The 19,105-nt window shown below is 40.0% G+C and overlaps 1 protein-coding gene across 1 annotated transcript; it reads right to left on the bottom strand.

Moving 5' to 3' along the window:
* On the bottom strand, nucleotides 1-17,952 carry SLC9B2 (solute carrier family 9 member B2). Its single transcript, XM_059470731.1, has 13 exons — nucleotides 17,894-17,952; nucleotides 16,831-16,979; nucleotides 15,217-15,316; nucleotides 13,872-14,055; nucleotides 12,390-12,560; nucleotides 9,585-9,727; nucleotides 7,726-7,853; nucleotides 6,654-6,829; nucleotides 6,024-6,130; nucleotides 4,754-4,903; nucleotides 2,213-2,321; nucleotides 1,900-2,036; nucleotides 1-926 (listed from the first exon to the last, which is right to left on the bottom strand). Exons 3-13 carry the CDS (start codon nucleotides 15,304-15,306, stop codon nucleotides 687-689), a joined length of 1,635 nt encoding a protein of 544 aa, XP_059326714.1. The 5' UTR covers nucleotides 15,307-15,316; nucleotides 16,831-16,979; nucleotides 17,894-17,952; the 3' UTR covers nucleotides 1-686.
* Nucleotides 17,953-19,105: the final 1,153 nt, after the last annotated feature.

Raw genomic sequence — 19,105 nt, 5'->3', positions numbered from 1 at the left:
TTTTTTCTGCTGGCACCAACATCTTTATTACCAGTCTATGATGGCCCCAACTGTCTCTTTGAGCATGTTAAGTACCAGTTGCTGTATGACCAGAGCTGACAGTCCTTGAAGGCACAAAAGAGTGCATCAGCTGTGAGGAAGAACAGCAATAGGGAAAGGCAAGTTTTGGAACACAACTGAGGAAGGAGAGGGAATCACCAACTGATCAATCACCAATCACTAACTAACTGATGGAGGACTTGTTCACTATGTATCAACAACCACTTATTTTGAAGTTGCTTTCTTTGAGTTGTATAACTTGTCATCTCACAGCCCAGTTTCAACCACCAAGAAGTTATTCGCATTAGTCTCCATTTTTTTTGGCTTATATTCTACCTCATGACTCCACTCCACACCTCAACAATTCTGACCCTCTCCTTGGCCTCACCACCCACACATTTCAAGTAAGTCTTGACTGCTAACTTCTCAGTGACTCACTGCCAGGTCATCTTATTCACTGTATGTTCAGCTATTTCATTTCAAGGCACCATCTTCACATAAAAATATTTTATAGAACTCCACCAGGGCTGCTTTAAAAATAGCAGGGGTGACTGATAGTTTTAGGTTCCTCCAGCAAGATCAGACATGCCACCTTTACACAGCAGAAGTGTCAGGGTTGAAGGACCAGACTGCTGCAGTTGTCTGTCTTACGAAGGTTCACAGGCCTCTGCCTCTTCTCCAACCTCTGCACCTTCCTCATCCTCCTTGCTCTTTGTCTGAGCCTTCTGCAGAAGTCTGGGCCCTGCCAAGCCGATAACCAGGGCTCCAATTGGAGCAGTGATCAAGATAGCCAAGAAAGCTACTGTCAGCACATCCATTCCATACTTTTCCTTTTGCTCATCTTGATGTTGTCTTGCTGTATCCAGGGCAAGAGAACCTATTGCAGCCTGCAGGGAAGAAAACACTGCTGAGATGGAGAAAGTAATCTTTAGCACTGAACAAGGAAAAAAGCAAACCTATCAATCATTAGTCAACATTCCACAGAAATTTGACATTTTTAATACATTCAACCTGTTTTTAGGCTGTACATAGTGAAGCAAGCATTGTATTACACCTATGAGGACAATTTTCACTTGACTATGCTTGGAATTTCCTAAGCTAATGAGTTTATCTGTGTGGCTTCCTCCTGTGAAGAACATTGCTTAGCTGCCATTTTATCCACATTTCTTGGGAATGTGTGATTAATGAAATAGGCCAGTATACTGTGTATTGCAGTTGTGAAAATGCCTCACTTGGAGAATGTATCCTGACAATAGTCAACTAGTGGAAGCTTCTGAAAATTTATATCACTGATCATGTAATAAGCCTTGCCTGTTTTGGTTATTAACTTTTGTTTGCAAGTAATCATGCTATTGAGGCAAAGTCCAAATGACATGACAATCACTGAAATAAAGGAGCAGGAATGTAGCCAGCCAGAGGCATCTCTGTTAATATGGCTCTCAGACTACTCCTTACCAAAATAATCACAAACTGAAACCCATTCTGAGTTCGGATGTGACTGTCCTTGCAGATACTTCATGTGTAAGAGGGAAATGCTTTTACCTTTGAGAGTTCTCACAATCTGTATGTGAAGGCACAATAATCAGCAGTGGCTGAAAAGTGGTTACATTTCCTGTGGTATATATACAATTCACTGTCATTCTAAAGAGTAAGCCCAGGATGCAAGCAAAACACTTGCACACAGAAGGTTCTCCACACACTTTTTAAGCAGTTAGAGTGTTTTAGAGTATGAACAGTCAATATTCTACATTCAGTTGTCATTGAGCCTGAACCTTTTCCCGCTTACTGCTGCACTAGTTAGGGAGCTTTGCTAAAGAAAATAGATTTAGCCTGGAATGAAAGTGATGTTGGATTGTTTACCTGGACAGTGGCTTTGGGAATCCATGCCAGTGAGACAAATACCTTCTCCTTGAAATTAAACCCAGCAAAGGACACCATCAGGAACGTTGCTATGATTCGCACAACTAGGGCGATGCCTAATATAGCAACACAGAGCCCTGCAACAGACAAACACTTCTCAGTGCTTTTGTGCATAGGTGCTTCTGACTTTTTGATTTTTTTGGGGGGTCAGCCATAATCTTCTTTGTTTTAGATTTCTTTACAGAGATTCTTTCAAAGCCAGTAATGAAAGCTGGAAAATGAATGAATGATAATAATTTGTGAATGATCTTACCAACAGTTTCAGGCCTAAGAGATGTAATGGATACTTCTGCTCCAATTAAACCAAAAAGAAAAGGCTGAAAGATATTCCATGCAACTGCCACAATTTTTTCTATTTCTCTCTGCAATAAAAACAAAACAAATCTGTAAATTCACAAAAAGATGGCCAAGCAGACACAACAGTTAAGTAATCATAGGACAAAGTGAAAATGTTTCATAAAGATTGTCCAGAATTGCTCCTCTTTCTTTGAACTAATACTAAAACATTCAAAATCAGTTGCACAGCTTTTGAAGGTCAGACTGAGTCTGGCTGTCCTAGTAAATAAATGTTTGATGTCTTGAGAGGAGAAATAAAAAGCACTGGTGTTTGAACAGTAACAGAGCAGTTTGCAGACAAGAGGAAGAAAATAGAGCATTGTTGATTTTCAGTATTTAGAAAGATGTCATTTCAACAGCTTTGCCATGAAGTTTCTGAGCCTTTGGGAACTGCATGCCTAAACATGTTCTTCCATTTGTAGCTGAGCAGAGTCTGACTGTCCCAAGTTTCAGTCACGACCTCTGTTCATGCTACACTCAGTCAGAGGCCTCTCTCCATGTCAGCAGGAGCAAAGTCAGCCTGAGCAAGTCTGAAATCACATAACAGGAACAAGTGCTGAACTTTCCACTGCAACAGAGTGTATCAAAGCAAAACCATCTTTTCTCCTCACGTTTGAACTTTACACAATTTTCCTAAAACAACTGCTGCCAGGGTAAACAGGAATCTTCCACTTACATGACAAGGTACACATAGTATATCAAATAGCACTTGTCTTTTCATTAAGTGGGTTCTACAATAGCAAATGAACCTTCAGGCAGGAGTGTGTGGAAAATGTAAGTGCAGTGCTCTGTCACTTAATAATCAATCCAGGGCCTAGACATGTCCCATCCTTGGTATTCTCTTTGGGACTGATCCTGCAACACCTCTTGCTCTTCTGCCAAGGAATGGTAGGTTACAGTAACACAAGAACTTCTGTAACCATAAAGAAAATGAGGTGGAAATATATATATGTGTGTGTGTGTATATATATATATACATATATATATATATATATATATATATATATATATATATATATATATATATATATATATACACACACATTTTTGGCCTCATTTCCCCTTGTTATTTTACCCTTTTCAGTTCTGGCAAAATAAAATTAAATTTAAAAAATAAAAATGAGCCCCCAGAAATCCCCTCTTTAGGGATTTCAGCCTATTTACTGCCCATTTGACTGTCCCAGGAATAGGTCCAATGTTCACTGTTCTCTGTAGACAGTGTTTGTCAAGTGTCTTCCACCATGGACAGTGGGAGACAGTGGCCTTTGAGAAGTTCAGCAGGAAAACCTCAGTAATATATTGAGTACACAAACCTCTATCTCTATCGGAGAAAAAAAGAGCTAAGGCATTTGACATCAATATACTTAAGGCCATGAAGCTTCATTCACAGATTAAAAGAACTAAGCCGTTACAGACTGCATATACTCTTTTAAGGTTCTTCCTCCTATAATGGTTTAAAAGCTTTTCAGTAGAGAGCTATATCAGTTGTAATGTCCTTAACTAGTTAAGTCCCAAGAAGAGCTTTTCATCCTTTAAAATTGGACAATCTTAGTTCCTTTTCATTGTTATAACAAACCTTGGTATCTTTGTAAAGTCAGGGTCAAAATGGGGATAATAACATGGACTCTACTATATCTAACCCCCTTTCCTTTTTCTTCCCCTCCTTCTACTGAATGTCACACAGCTATAGCTGTGGAGAGAAAGATGCCCTCAAAACAAAGTAGGTGGGATCAAGCAAAAGAGGCAGTCAGACATAGCAGGGTACAGAAAGGCAGTGGGGCAGCAGCAGTAACATGAAGTAGGCTAGGCTCAAGAGAAAGTGACTAAAAAGCAGTCTTTTGTATGGTTTTTGTATGGCCTTACATCATCATTTATTGTGTGCACCCTGCTCTCTAAGTTATCCAAATTACACTGGCTGATATTTGGGAAAGATGAGAGAGGATAGTTAATCACTGCTTTTCATTTCACCTCCTCCAAATCACAGGGAACAAACCCTCAGGGTATTCAGGCCATGTACACAACTGCATCTTGGACACTCATTTGTAAACTTAACCATAAACTGACTGTGTACAGACACTCCCAGAGCTGGGAATTGAAGCTCTGGACTGCTACTGTCAAGTGCCTAAGTCTCCTTCATATGGCTTAAGATGTCTAAGAAAAGCTGAGCATTTCCCAATCAGTACACCAGGCTCTGTGTTGGCATACACATTGCTCTACTGACACACATGGTCACTTTCTGTCACAGGAAATGCTAAACACTTCCAAAAAAATGTACAATGTGCTGCTTGGTTTGGTGGGGTTTTGGGGATTTGTTGCTTGTTTGTTTGTTTTTTAAATCTGTACACCCTCTAATGCTTCAGAAATATACCATTACCACTCCAGACAGAAATTCAAGCTCCTGTCAGGCTGTACATTCATCAGACTTTGGATATGGTATGCTTCTTATGTAAACATTCACCTTTTCATCAGACCATCCCACACCTGCAACAAAAGCTAAGACTAATGTGCAAAGCCCTCCTGATCCAGGGAAGCCGAAGTAGATGCTGCCAAAAACAGCAAACATGGACAATCCAAGTATAAAATACGATCTCTTCCATGCCAAAGATGCCTGCAGCCAAGAAAAGAGACAAACAAAAAAGTGAATTTCTTTCAGAAACGGGGAAAAAAGTTACTCCTCTTAATTTTGAAAGTAAGAACTTGAAAAGAAAATCAAAAATTAATAATTCTGAAGGAATCAAAGCTTCCCAGTGAGAATTGAACTGCTCAGTTCATTGAGGACTTTTTTCAGACATTAATTCCTAAGAATACAAATTTTGAAAACATAATTTTTTTCCCTCTGCCCACCCAAATTTTTATTGCCAATAGGCTATTTTTATCGCAAGGAACATGATGCTCTGTTCCAGCAGCTCTGCCTCAGCTCTGTGATAGCAGGATTTTCTACCTGTGTGGTCAAGTATTACAACAGTTTATCCAAGGAAAGGTGAAATCTTTGCCACCAGATGTTTTTAAGGACAAGTCAAACATTTGCCAGGAATAATTTAGTTTTATTTCATTCAGTCTCACAGCAGACAGTTATCTGCCATTGTTCCTCATTTCTATCTAACTCTTTAGCTCTTGTATCACACTTCTTACATTATTTAATAACAAATTTGATGCCACTGAGGGCAACAGATGCTCTGAATATCGATTTTGGTAGTCCAGAGTGTATCTACATTCTTCCACAATTTTCTGTTCACTTAATTACCCCTCAACAGAAAATTCATCTAACACTTTCTATAGATGTAATTTTAATAGAAAGTAACACATTGTAATTAATACGATATGTTCAATCACTTAAAACCTCTAATACATCTGCTTTGTTAATTTTAAATCTTAGGCCTACTGGATACATCTTAAAGAAGTACATGTGTCTTGCATCAATCTAATAAATTATTATTTTACTGTCTGAAATGGGTATCAGACCCTTCCTCCATTTCCACTACCTTCAATGAGAGCAGGATGGTGAGCTGGGGGGACTATGAGATCATACATTATAACTGATGCAGTAAATAAATAATCACCTTTAAAACACATCCTCACTTGATAGGTTTGCAATCTGGAAGCTGCTAGCACTGTAAAAAGCTTTCCCCAAAACCAGCTTCACAGGAAGTTGGAAATTACTAACTAAAGAAAATAATCCCTTAGCAAAGAATCACTTGATTGCAAACTTTCTTAAACTAGGTTTTTACCTGATCATGGCTTGGGAAATATCGAATAAACATTCCCAGAATTCCCCCAGCTGCTATTCCAACAGTGACCTCCAGCACTCCACGGAGCACATTGTACAGAGTAGAACCTATTTTGCAAAAGGAGAACACATTCAGTAAGCCATTCACAGAGCTTCACTCAAACCATGCTCTCCAGACCTATGAGGTGATTCCAGGACAGTGTCTGCTTTAAATTACTTGGGGCAAAGGAGTTCAGGAGGGAACCTATGGGCCTGAAAGAACTGGATGGTGCAACTTTCTTTCTCTGAAAGCTCATGCCAAGAAAGTGTGCAAGAGAAGTCACAGAAAGAGGCATTGTAAGAACACTGCCAAACCCAGTGAAATTTCAAAGCATCATGTTGGGCATGCAGAGCCCAGACTTGGCAGGTAAGGGAGCACTCCAGGAAAAATGTTCTCTAAAAGTTGTTGTGACCCACAACTCAGAGCTAACCATGCTACAACTTTTGAACATGGGTAATTTCCATCTCAGTATTTAAGGCTATACATGACTTTTATAATAAGATGCCATTAAACCAGTCAGCCATAACAGAGCACACATTCTCCAAAACATCACTGTTCTGCATTTCATTATGTACAGATTAACCAGCATACCAGAAGAGAAAGCCATGCCAAGGCAAGTGTTGAAGCCTGTGATAGCCAGAATGTCATCGATGCTGCCAGCTGCCATTAGCAAAGTTGGGACACCTTTCTCCACCCCATATCCCCCAGCTTGTAAAATCAGCATGGAGGGAACCACCACAGCAGGGGAGACTGCACCTAGAACAAAACTGAAAATACACAGGTTCAGTATCTCAAAAAGAAAGCACTGAACTAAAAAAAACTTCAAAATGTTCTGACCTTAATTCTTTTGAAGTATAAATAAGTAGACCTTTTTCTAAAGCATTTTCCTAACCTTTCCCCTCTAATTACACACAGGGATATTTCTGTGCAGATCTCCAATCAGCTCTTACTTTCTGCCCAACTCAGTAACATTAGAAGCAAAAGGCTCCACAGGCTAAAACTGGAGTTTCCACTGCAGGCCAGTTATGCTCCCTGACAGACACCTGGATTGTCCCATTTGGAAACCTGGTCTAGACGTACTTATGACTCAGCAGCCCAGTTCCTTCTCATAAAATTCAGCACGTGTCAGAGGAGGAGTTCACCCATCTTGTGCTAGTGTATGGGTCTGGCCCAAGTCCACCAATTTAGATAGGACTAGATGGAAAAGGTCTTCTCTTCAAGGATGTTACTCTAGAATGTACTATGCCACATCCTTGTCCTTGATTTGTGACAGGAAGGCTGTCCTATGTGTATCTCTCTGTATGGAAGTTCTGAATTCCAGTATGAAGATTGTCCAAACTGTGGTATAATTTGCTGTCCCTAAAAGCCCCCTTTGTTGTGGTTCAAGACTCAGGGATTGCACCATCCTTCTTTCTTCAAGTGCTCAGGTCACAAACACAGGAAAGTAAAGATGCAAGTACTCCTCTGCAGCCTGAAAATATGACCTTTAAATAAGCCACACAGCCAGACACAAAGGGTAAAACCAGAGGGGCTGAGTACAGCTTCCCAAATGGCACTGAACTGAGGTCTCTGCTTGTCACAGAGAACTAACCACAGTTAGATCACTGAGCTGCAGCCTGGAAACCAGCACTTTTGTCATAGAGGAGAAAAGGCAGTACATTACCCTAATATAAATCCCCATTGCCATGGCAAATGCAGGAACAAGTAGGCAAGGACAGCAGCTGTGCCTGTTTCTGAGAGGCACGGTCCGAAAGCAAGCCGTAAACAGACAGCTTTGAGCTTCTTAAGAGCCTGCAATCATACAGGCACAACAGTGTCAGAAGCCTTGGCTTTACAGAGAGGAAAAACATTTACAATCTGATATGGCTTGTTAAAGAATCCTGTCTGAGCTGCACTATAGGACATGACATGGCCTAAACGAGAGATAAGCCCAAGCCCAACCAGATTTGGATATAAAATTACAAGTGTGGCAGTGAATCTAGGTTTGATAAGGTGCCTGAATGTCACAGGAAGGAGTAACAGAAAATTCTGTTTGGCTTCTTTTCATTTGCTCCATCCACAAAATATTTTACTATAATCCCAGAAGTTGCATGAGCAGCCCCCAAAATTGCCCCAAAATCTATGAACAAATCATGAAAAGTTATAGACCTACATCAACTTTGCAAAAGGAGCCAAGCATCTTTCAGCTGTCTCTCACTTGATATTCAGAGATTAGGCTTCTTTTGGCTCAGCAACTTTTAAAAAATTTTTCTAAACTGGTATATTTGCTTCTAATAAAGAGCTGTCTTTAATAGTCACAAACAGTCACACGTAGGTCCCCAATTTTGACATGAAATTAAAAAAAAAAAAAAAGAAAGTATAATCAGTGAGTTCCACTTTTTACCAGACCAGTTTATCCCAGCATAATCAGGACTAAGAGAAACTGACTTCTATGTCTTCAGAGTTTCAATTACACAAGGAACAATTGTAACTGCATCAAAGCATTGCCACACACAGAGTCCAAGCAATGGTTTTCTTACCACATGGAAGAAAAAGGAGTCAAAAATGAAGTTCCCTCAGCAAAAAAAGTTGTTATGAATAGAAAAAAATGCAGTCTTACAGAATTGGACATCCAAGCTGTGTCTAACACCACACAGTTCATGCTCATACAAGCCTCAATGTTTTGGAAAAGAGGATGATGATAATAAAGGAAAACAGGTATTTTTCAATATTGACAAAACCTTATTTTCCTAAATAACTGTAGCATTGGCAACTCTGTAGGTTTTCTTGGTTAAGAGAAATGAATTTAGATGTTCTAAACTACCCAAACTTTATCTAAGTTTATATAAACTCTGAGTGGTTCCTTCAACAGGGAGGGGCCAGTAGGGTACAGCTTTATTTCAGCCAGCCCATTCTGAATAAGCAAAACCTTGCCTTCATCAATTTATGAAGTATCATGTTTCTCAGGGTGCAGAGACTGTTTTTTGTTCACAGGACTGCTACGGGCTTCATAGTGATGAGAATCATTGTTTCAGTAGTGCAGCCGGATTCATCTTTGCAATTGACATATTTGCATTAAAATGGCCATGATTAAAAAAAAAAAAAGTTAAAAAAGTTGCACAGGGTTTACACTTTTTTGGTTGGCTGAGATTTCAAAAACATTCTCTTTCAAGGACTGGGGATCCCTTGCATTGCTTCAAATTTTCAGTATAAACTAACAGGGAGTTGGTCAGGGAATGTATAAACTCCTCCTGACAGACCATGACAGTGCACACATCTTCCATAGGTTCCACTCACAAAATTCAGGAAATAAAAATAATAATAATTTTTTTTTCTTCAGTTTTTTTTTATTGCTTGCCTAATGTACAAATTCAACTGCCAATATTATCATATAATTATACAACAGAAATTATGCTTTCTGTAATGATCTAATTTGCAGATGCTCCAAGACCGAGCAGTTCAATATTTTTAATGGAATCAATTATTTAGGTTTTTTTGATTGCTGTTGTATAGTCTGCCACACACAAATGGCTGGTGCCATACCTTTGGATCCAGGCCGAGTCCTGCTCGGGTCAAGATAATGGAAAGAGCGATGTTTCTCAGTGCTGCAGACCAGCGTAGGTTTATCTGGACAAAGTCACTGATGAACGGGGTATTTCGGATTAGGAAACCAGCAAGTAGCATGCCTTAAGTCAAAACAAATAAGCTCCTGTCAAATGATTTTTTATTGCACAAGAAAAGCCTGTATAGCACTCTTAAAAACAGATAACCATATCATGTTATTATATGAGAAAAAAAAAATTTATATTCCAAATGATTAGCCATGTTTTAACAATCAGACATGAGGCATGAGAAGAGATAAACACATTTAAAGCAGCGAAAGTGGCCTCAGAACCCAGCTGATTTATCAATTAATAAATCAGCTGATACACAGCTTTAGTCTGAGTCAAAAGAACTCAGCTTTGTTTACAAGGTACAGGTCATACTTAGCATAAGCAAAGACACCTCTGCATTCTTAGAGATTTTTTTCTTGTTAGCTTATTTTAATACAAAAATAGGAAGATCATCTAATATCGTGTATTTATCTCAGAAGTTGGGAATTGTTAAAAATCCTCTTATGTGTAAGAAATGCAGGTAACACAGGAACCATTATTCTGCATTCACTAGGAAATATAATGTAAACCAGCTCATCATGGACTAATTTAAACATTTTCAAGGGCTCTGGCAATGAAACTCTTACACAAAGAGGGGACAAAAAAGGGAAAGGAAATCATAAACTTTGTTTTATCCTCTATTTGAGCTACTTGCAAGACACAGCATTTTACAAATATTAGTAAAACTGTCAAAGCAGAGACTTCCTGCAAAGCTATTGAAGCCACAGCTCTGGAAGCATATGGAAAAGTACTGGAAAAGTTGACCTCAAATACGGATCTACAGAGGATTCATTGTGAGTCCTGATGACTCAAAGATACATTTTTGTAGCATAATTTTATATTAGTCATGTTTAGAAACAGGAAACTAAAAAACCCCAGAAAGTAAACAAATCGCTGTGCTCAGGTTGGTCCCAGCTCAGTGTGAGCCTTGACTGTAAACTTGATTTGTCCTGGGACAGTAAACTTTCAGACATTGTTCTTTCCACCACATCTCAGAAAAAGAACAGTGTCATAATTAATCTGTGGTACCCCATGACAATTATATGAGGCTGGCACTGTGATCACATGCTGTTTGCAACATTTACACGAGGTCCAAGTCACTGAGGCTACCCTGATCTGGGAATCTACTTAACAAAGCAAAAATCTCCACCCCAAAGGATATCTTAATTGATTTGCTTCACGGTTCCTGTTGCAGAAACCTCTCTGCAACATGCACCTAAAATTTATTATGTGGTTGTTTCAGTACCAATTTCATTCCTTTTTTCCTGAGAGACACTCACAATAAGGTGCTTAAGTGCTCAGCCAGTCACCTTACACTCTACTGGACCTAGCAAAAGTGGGTTGTAGGCAGGTAAGAGCACATGGTTTGAATTCTTAATGTAAAAACAGAATATTCACAGACATTGTCTGTCTTGTCTTCTGAGCCATACATTTCTCCAGTTTTCATCAAAGACCAGGGATGTGAACAATGAACTCTGTCCTAAACAACCCAAGAGACATGTGCTGTCATGCTGAAGTTTCTGCTGCCCAGTATTACCTGTCTGACAAGCAGTTTCATGCTCAACTCATAACTTTCAGATAGAGATGTAATTAAAAAACTCCCAAGCAAGCAGAACCCAAATGGTCAGAAATACTTTTATTTGTTTAAGAGGTGTGCTTACTTAGAATGGGCAGACTCCCTGCATGTGACATTCCATGTTCATACATGCATGCCATATGCAAAACCTCCCTCCCTCTCATTTGAATTTCTTTCCTCTGGTGAAACCAAACAGCACAAGAGTGCACAGCTGCCTGGACAGAGCCGTGTGAGGAGCTCCAGTGTGAGGCACAGCACCAGCCCTGCAGGCTACAGAGCCACACCTGGCCCACCCTGCCAAGCAGTTTTACTGTCTGTCAGCAGCTTTACTCATTTATGCACTAAACACAGCAAAGGGACAGCATACAGCTGGGGAGAAGAACCTAGAGCTTCATTTCCAGCTCCACTGACATCATAGCACTTCAAAATATTGTACTCATCTAAGAGGATAAAACCTCCTCTAGGAAAGAAACCGGAAAAGATTCTAAAGATGTCAGCATTAACATTATTTTAATCTCCCACTTCTATTTTGCAGTTCTATGTAAGATAAAATAGGATGTTGATGTGGAAAAAACCTTATGATTGAATCAGTATAACTCTGCAGAAGAATTATTCCTTGTTGCGAATTTATTTTCTTAGGTTTCAATTATCTTGAGATAAAGGAAGGAGAAGAAAGAAATCCTTTGTACCACCAGTAGCAGGGAATTGCTGTAATGTTTTATTTGGAAAACATTTTCATTGTGTGAGATACTAAAGAAATGGCTCAGCAATAATTTTGCAAAGAGATTACTGTAAAATGATGTCTGGATTAAGATTCTTGTTTGGTATTATTAATCCCAAATTTTAAGTAACTGTGACAGAATGGTCTGAAGAACGATAAACTGAGTCTGTAGGCAAACAGTTCTCTCACCCACAAAGAATTAAGAAGAGAGCCTTGACTAATTTCAATTCCAGTCTGGGGAATTTTGCACCTTTTCAGAGAGGACCAGAAAAAGTCATTTGGAAAAGCTACAGATTTTCAATGGGACACAGTTTATTTGTTCCCAATCCAAACACATCTACCCATACAGATACTACTTGACAACACAAAATATGCAGGAAGAAGGAAGGATCTCTTACCCAGAAGAGCAGGGAGAGGGGGTAGTGTTCCTATCTTAATGAATCCAAAAATTTTACCTCCGATGACAGCAAAGAAGTAAAGAAACAGAATTCCGAAGAGATTTCCACCTGGGAGACACTCAGCCCCAGTAATGGACCAAACCACAGCCCAAACCAGAACCACAAATGCAACTGGAACAAAACAAAAAATAATTAACAGTTAATAATCTGTTAGCAACAAATTTGCTGTTAGGTCACATTTGTTTGGCTATTAAAGAAAAACGTTAGCCATGACTTTTAGAAATGAAATTATTTACCTTAAAAATTAATTTAATCATAACAATGCAGGTAATCTTTGATGGTGCCCAAACTGATGTTCTGATTTTATAGATGCTAAAATATTTTAAAATTGGTAACATGAACACCAATAAATAAATTTAGTGAGCCTTTGTCTGCTGTGAAAAGCACTTCACAGGTTCCAAACTTGAAGCAAAGACTTTCACTAACTTATCTTGCATTTGCTTATCTTCCTTCAGCTACTTCAGAACCACAGTAAAATCTACTGTTGAACAGCCTGGCTGTATCTTCAAGCTGATGAATGCAGCTCCAGTCTAATTTTTAAAATAATTGAAGAATAATTTTTTGGCTCAATGTGTTTGTGCAATACATTGTTATCCCTGGGAAAAAAATTGTGAAGAGGGTCATGTCTCTGGACCTCTGGAGTAAAATACTTTCCTTGATACAGCAATCAAACCAGAATAATACAGAGGGGGAAAAATCCTGAAAAATATTATGAGAACAGTGTGTGAAAATATTATAAGATAAGTGAAAACATTATGCTCTTTCAAGGTTCACAAATCTGTTCCAACAGTTGCCCAACGAGAACAGGCATGCAGACATATAAAACAGGAGACTGAAGGAGAAGAAAAAAATGTGTTGAATAAATGTCCTGCATTTTCAAATTTGAGTTTTCTTAATCTTACTTGAGAATGACAGGGGGCAAAGTAAGACCAATAGATTTCCAAACATAAAAGCTTAAGAATTCCAAGTGGCTGTGGAAGCAATCAAGGACACATGAAATGTCTTTTGTTAGGAAAAATCTCAAATAATTAGCTAGCCAGGCATCTCTTTTGGGAGTTTTCAGTTTAGTACAAATTGTAAATAAAATAGATCAGTTTGCCTTTGCAAGCCTGTAGTACTAAGGACAAACTATCAAGACAAAAATTAGGAGGTCTTTCTTTTGATAAAAATAGTTTGCAGTGCAAAATATACCTACCATAGTAAACATATGAGACTGGAGAAACAAAAACTGTACATTCAAACATTTGTTTCATCTTTTTTTTCCCCTCTGGCTCAAACATTCAAACAATGGTGTGATAAGTAAAACACAGCTATTTCCATTCATTATTTTCAAGGACAGTGGACAGATATCATTCCATTCAGAGAAACAAGTACTTCTTTCACCACTTCTCGTTTCAATTAAACGCTGTGTCTCTTACCTACCATTTGTCACTGTTTGGGCCAGTAAACCCTGAGGAGGACAAGCAAATATTTGCCTCCATGTTCTTGCAGGTATTGAAGACTCTGCTGTTGGCTCTGGAGGTTGCTGAGTGCAATGGTCTAAGAGAGCAGTTTCTTCTGTTTGTGCATTCCCATCAGTACCTTTGGCACCTGCTGTTGGTTCCTCCTGAAGGCAAACAAGGAGACTCCCTCAGAAGTGGCACTGTGTTTATTTGAAGTAGTGTGCACCACCTGAAGTCTGCTGAGATGCACTGGATCCACACTGGCTACAGGCAACCACATTAACTGAACAACCACTACAGGAATGCCCAGCTTTGATGTAATTCTGGCATTTTGGCCCTGTGTTTGTTTTTTTGCATTGCACCAAGAACTGTATGTGAGAAATTGCAGGAAATTTGCCTTTTTATCTGCACCTGACAGGGCTCCTGTCCCAACAGATATGGCACCTGTGCAGTAATAATATTTGCATATTTGATGAAGAAGCAATAATAGCAAGCCAGGCTCAGCTTGTCTTGTGTACACAACTAAACATTTATTAATATTTTCTACAATTTGTTAATGTTCTGCTTCCAAACTGGATTTCACAATAGAATTAGTGATTAGCATCATTCCAGTGAGATGGTACTTTTACTATAACTCCTTAATAATTACTGTTGCAAAGTCTTGAACCAAAATAACAAAACAAAGATGAAAGAAACAGCACAACTGGCCAGCACAAGCTTTACTCACATGATCCATTGCTGGAAGTCTCAGGCTGGTAAGTCAAAGTAAAGATGGAGAAATACTATAACTGCGAGTCATTCCCTTGAACCTGTTCTCTTATACTGGTACATCTACTTATCCATATTCATGACCAAAGCACTTTTTGACCATTTTTGGATATGTCTCACTTAATTTTAACATTATTTTTGACAAGTTAATCATCTGCCTTCCTGTATGATTATTCATGTCAGCATATTGTCATACTGTAGACATGGAATTCTGCTTATAATGTGGTTTGGCCCTTCTCCAGTAGTAGTTCCACATTTCTGATTATTTTTCTGTTTCTTCCCTCTCTCTCTCTCTGTGCATTTTTTTTTTTCCTTACTCAGTGTCATGACTGGAACACAGATCTCATGAGCGTTCAGAATGGAGTGACTTGTTTACCCCATGATTCTGTGATCACCATGTGCATAAAGATGTGCCATACAGACATCTATATGAGATACACTCAATACTATATGCTTACTTTTAAGTGCCTTTTAGATTAAGAATTTTATTCTTAAAAAGGGGAAAAAAGGAGAGTTCTCTCTGACTAGAATAATATTTTGGGATCTTAGTTAATTACCTCACTTTGCTCATGCATGGGAATCATGCCATTTCTCTCACATACTGATAGTTCAGAATCTTCACTGTCATGTACATCTTCCCTTACCATTGTTGCAAACCTAGAGAAAGAAATAAGCGGGGAAAAGTTACAGAGAAGCAAATAGTTTTCCAAATGGATGACTTCTCAGGGATGTCTTTTCCCACAGACCATGTAGAAAAATCCTCTCAGCCCACAAAATTTCAAGTTTAATGATTTTTGTGTCCCTCTGTATGCTGTACCTAAGAGCAAAGGACAGAAACTAACTGAATAACTGTATTAAGCTTAGAAATTCAAGCACCAAAAAAAAAAAATCTGAGTTTTAGAATCACAATTATCTGTGCTAACCTCTTAATTTCTTCTTAAAACATGAGCTGTAATCTTTCTCCATCTGTGCCTCCTTTCAGAACATATTAAATGTTATTTGCTGCCAGTACCACTTAGCAGGACCATTAGTCCTGAAAGCGTCACGGGTCCTGTGTACATGTCAGTGCAAGTGACCATTTAATGAAGTTAGAACAACTATAGTTTCTAAAACTCTAAGAGGTTTCTAAGGCTTCAGGAGGGGACACTTCCCCCCTAACTTAAGCTTGACTGATCCAGGTTGATTTTCAGACCAATTTTAACAACCTGTTTTCTCTAGATGCTACTAGTTACAAACACATTGACTGAGTATCTAAGAAAGTGAAGATGCCTGTTTGAATAAAGATCAGGACTTTTCACAGCTTGCAGCCTGATTAAACATGGCTCTTTTTTTACTGATTATAGCCCATGGAGGTAGTTCTCAGAGTGAGAAGTAAGATCCAAGTCATTTGTGGATAGTTACCATTGTATTTGCTCAACTCTAACTGGTCCACTACTTGTCCCATAGATTCTAACAAGAAATATGGCAGTGCACTGTTTTGCATGTCAGATATTTTTTGGTGCATATATTTACTGTAGTTTCACAAGTGTGAGTTATCAAGGGGGGCAGGAGTATATCTGGAGGCAAGACTTGATAGTGTTCTCCCTTACATCAAAAGTTGGCACATATTCTCCATCAGCTAAATCTCTTTCAAGTCTTTTACACTGCTCTGGCCATATAAAACATCAGTGAAGTTAAGCCAGAACTTCTGAGCCAAAAAATGCCTTCCTTGCTAGATAGTTGGAAGTCAGTCAGAGCTGATTATCACAATTATCAAGCCTCAAGATTAAAAGGAAATATTTGATATTTGGGAAGGGCGGATACCATAAAGAAAAGGGCCATTCTAACACCTATGAGGTTTTGTTTGAGCTGTTCTGATATGAAACTGGCCTGAGGCATGACCAAATCACAGCACAATACAGAGCTATAGCCAAACACTTTCAGTGTGTTATAAGTTAATAGTTTTGCTTTTTCCCTCTTTCCTATTTAAAGTCCTTATTTACTCAATTTTCAGTACTTTTCTGTATTTTTAATTAATACTTGCAGAACCAAATAGTTGTGGCTTTAGGATTTTAGGATTTTTAATGACATTGGTGATACTTTTGATTTAGTTTTTTTTAATCCTTTCATTGGGACTGGGAATCCACAAATGCCAATCCTCCTGACTGAAACAGAAAATACCAGCAACCTACCAGTGCCTCTCTCCTTCCCTTCACCAACCACTTTCCCAGGGTGGTTTTCTGTACTTAATTTTGCACTTGGTTTGTGTGCAAGCAAAGAACAGAAGGATATTGGTCTCCATCCACCTCTGCACAGGCAACATCCCAGATCAGTCACACAGCTGTTGACACAAAAATAATTAATACTTCTAAGAGTTAATTGATTAATTATAACTTCTGAGAAGGGCAAATCCACCTTGCCACAGCTTCAGCTCCAGAAAGTGCCGTTCTCAGCAGCGTGTGGGGCAGACAAGATGGACTAAGCAGGGATATTGAATGTTCTGTTTAACAGGAATGGTTTCAGGGAGTGAATGATGAATCTGAGAGTGCTGTCTTTATATGGTTTGTGGCAGGTCTTCACCCTGTTGGCAGAATCAAGGACCTACCTCCAAGAACTGTCCTTTGGATCAACAGGACCAAAGTGAGTAGTTACTGTACTTATGCCAGCATGGGTCTTTGGGAAGCTCACAGATTTTGGGTGTTTTGTGGGGTGGGGTTTTTCTTTGGTTTTTCAATTCCACCTTCTATGCCAACAAAAATCAGTGATTGAGAAATCATTGAGAGGAATTTATATCTCAGGGTTAAGGCCTATCCCATGGAAACCAGCCAGCAGTAGACCTATTTTAGTACCTCCCTGTAAAATACACTTTTCTCGTATGGAAAGCAGAAAGGTTTGCACTAGATCCGCTCGTTCCAGTTGTTTTGGAATGGGTAGTGAGGGAGAGCTGATTGACAGGGACAGCACATGCACGCCTACAGCATGAGCTCTCGGTGACTGTCAGCGCTCTGCTTTGCACACAGCAGGTACAGAAAGCCATGCACACGAAATCCCGCAAAGCCCACCGCAGCAACCGACCCTCAGAATAAACAACGATTAAAACACCCAAACCATCATTATCTCCAAAAAGGCGCCAAGTAGACGCGAGAGCAGCGTCCTGCCGGCCAAGCCCGCTCTCTGCTCGCACCCCCGCTCACCCCTCCTGCTGCAGGGATGGGCTGCAGCGAGACCGGGGGGCACAACACTCACAGCACTCACCTGCGGCACGGCGGGGCCTCAGCCAGGGACCCGCTCCCCTCAGCCTCTGCCGGCGCGGCCCCAGCGGGGACAGCCCCGCTGCTCGGCTCCGGCTCCTCCTCCCCCGCTGCTGCTGGCGCAACAGGCCCTCCTCCACCGCCACAGCTCCGCCAGGCCAGCGGCTGCAGCTGGGGGTGCCCCCAAGGGCTGCCCGCAGGCCTTGCTGAATGGTCACCGCGGGAAAGGCGGCAGCAGACGGGCCATGGTGCGAGCTGTCAGGTTGGCGAGAGCGATGGGACCGGTCCTGAGCCCATCCAAGGCTCTGGTAGCCGTCAGGGCACCCAGGAAGAAGATTTTTGTCTCTTTTGTAGCCAGTCCCCCATGAAATTCACTGCATCTGCTACACACGAAAAAGGCTTTCTGTGCTGCCTTTCCCATGGCTGTGGGAAGATGCATAGGGAAGCTATACACCGTCCTTTAACCCAGACTTCAGCACTGGAGAGGTTGGAGATGAGGTGCAAGGAAAGGGTAAGGAGCTGCTGCTGATTCTGCTCTGGGTGCACACAGACAAAATGCAGTGGGGCAGGGAGGAGATTTAAAAGAAAAAACCCACCCAACCAACCAATCCCCAAAACCACCCCAAACAAACACAACTTGCATATTTATGTTGTTCCCATCCCAGCATTTTGACTTCTTAAAGCAAGTTCATCACGCCATTTGTAAGTGCACATGAGGTAATGAGATGAGATGTTGTCTCAGACCTTCTCTTTTTCTCAACCCTAAATTTGCAAGCTGCACTCACAGTCCATGTGAAAGCAGAGTCAAATGCCACATGTTGCTAGTTTGCTCCTGGTATCATAACACAGAACTAAGCTGACTGCAAATCCAAGAGAAAATGAAAGCATTTTTTGATCAGATTAAATTTTCCAGGACTCAGAATTAGGGAAGTCTGTTTCTCCCGCCCTCACAAGAGAAAAGTTTGACCTAGAATCTGAAAAGTCAAAAAGCCTCTTTATATTATCACTAGGGTGGAAGGAAAACAAAGAGAATTACCCAGTTCCATTAAAAACAGACCAGGGAATTAGGTCATGAGAGCATTAAGAAGCATTTTCCTTTAATAATTCCTGCAAGTCTGCTGAAAAACCTCATGACATTGGAACACATTTCAGAGTTGCAACTGTTAACACCTCCATGAAAAGCACTGCTAATAAGGCAAGAGGCAGCAAGCTCTGC

The sequence above is a fragment of the Ammospiza nelsoni genome, chromosome 4, assembly GCF_027579445.1.
Source record: "Ammospiza nelsoni isolate bAmmNel1 chromosome 4, bAmmNel1.pri, whole genome shotgun sequence".
Classification (NCBI taxonomy): domain Eukaryota; kingdom Metazoa; phylum Chordata; class Aves; order Passeriformes; family Passerellidae; genus Ammospiza; species Ammospiza nelsoni.
Note: the sequence above shows the minus strand (reverse complement) of the source record. Positions and strands in the feature narration are given on the sequence as shown.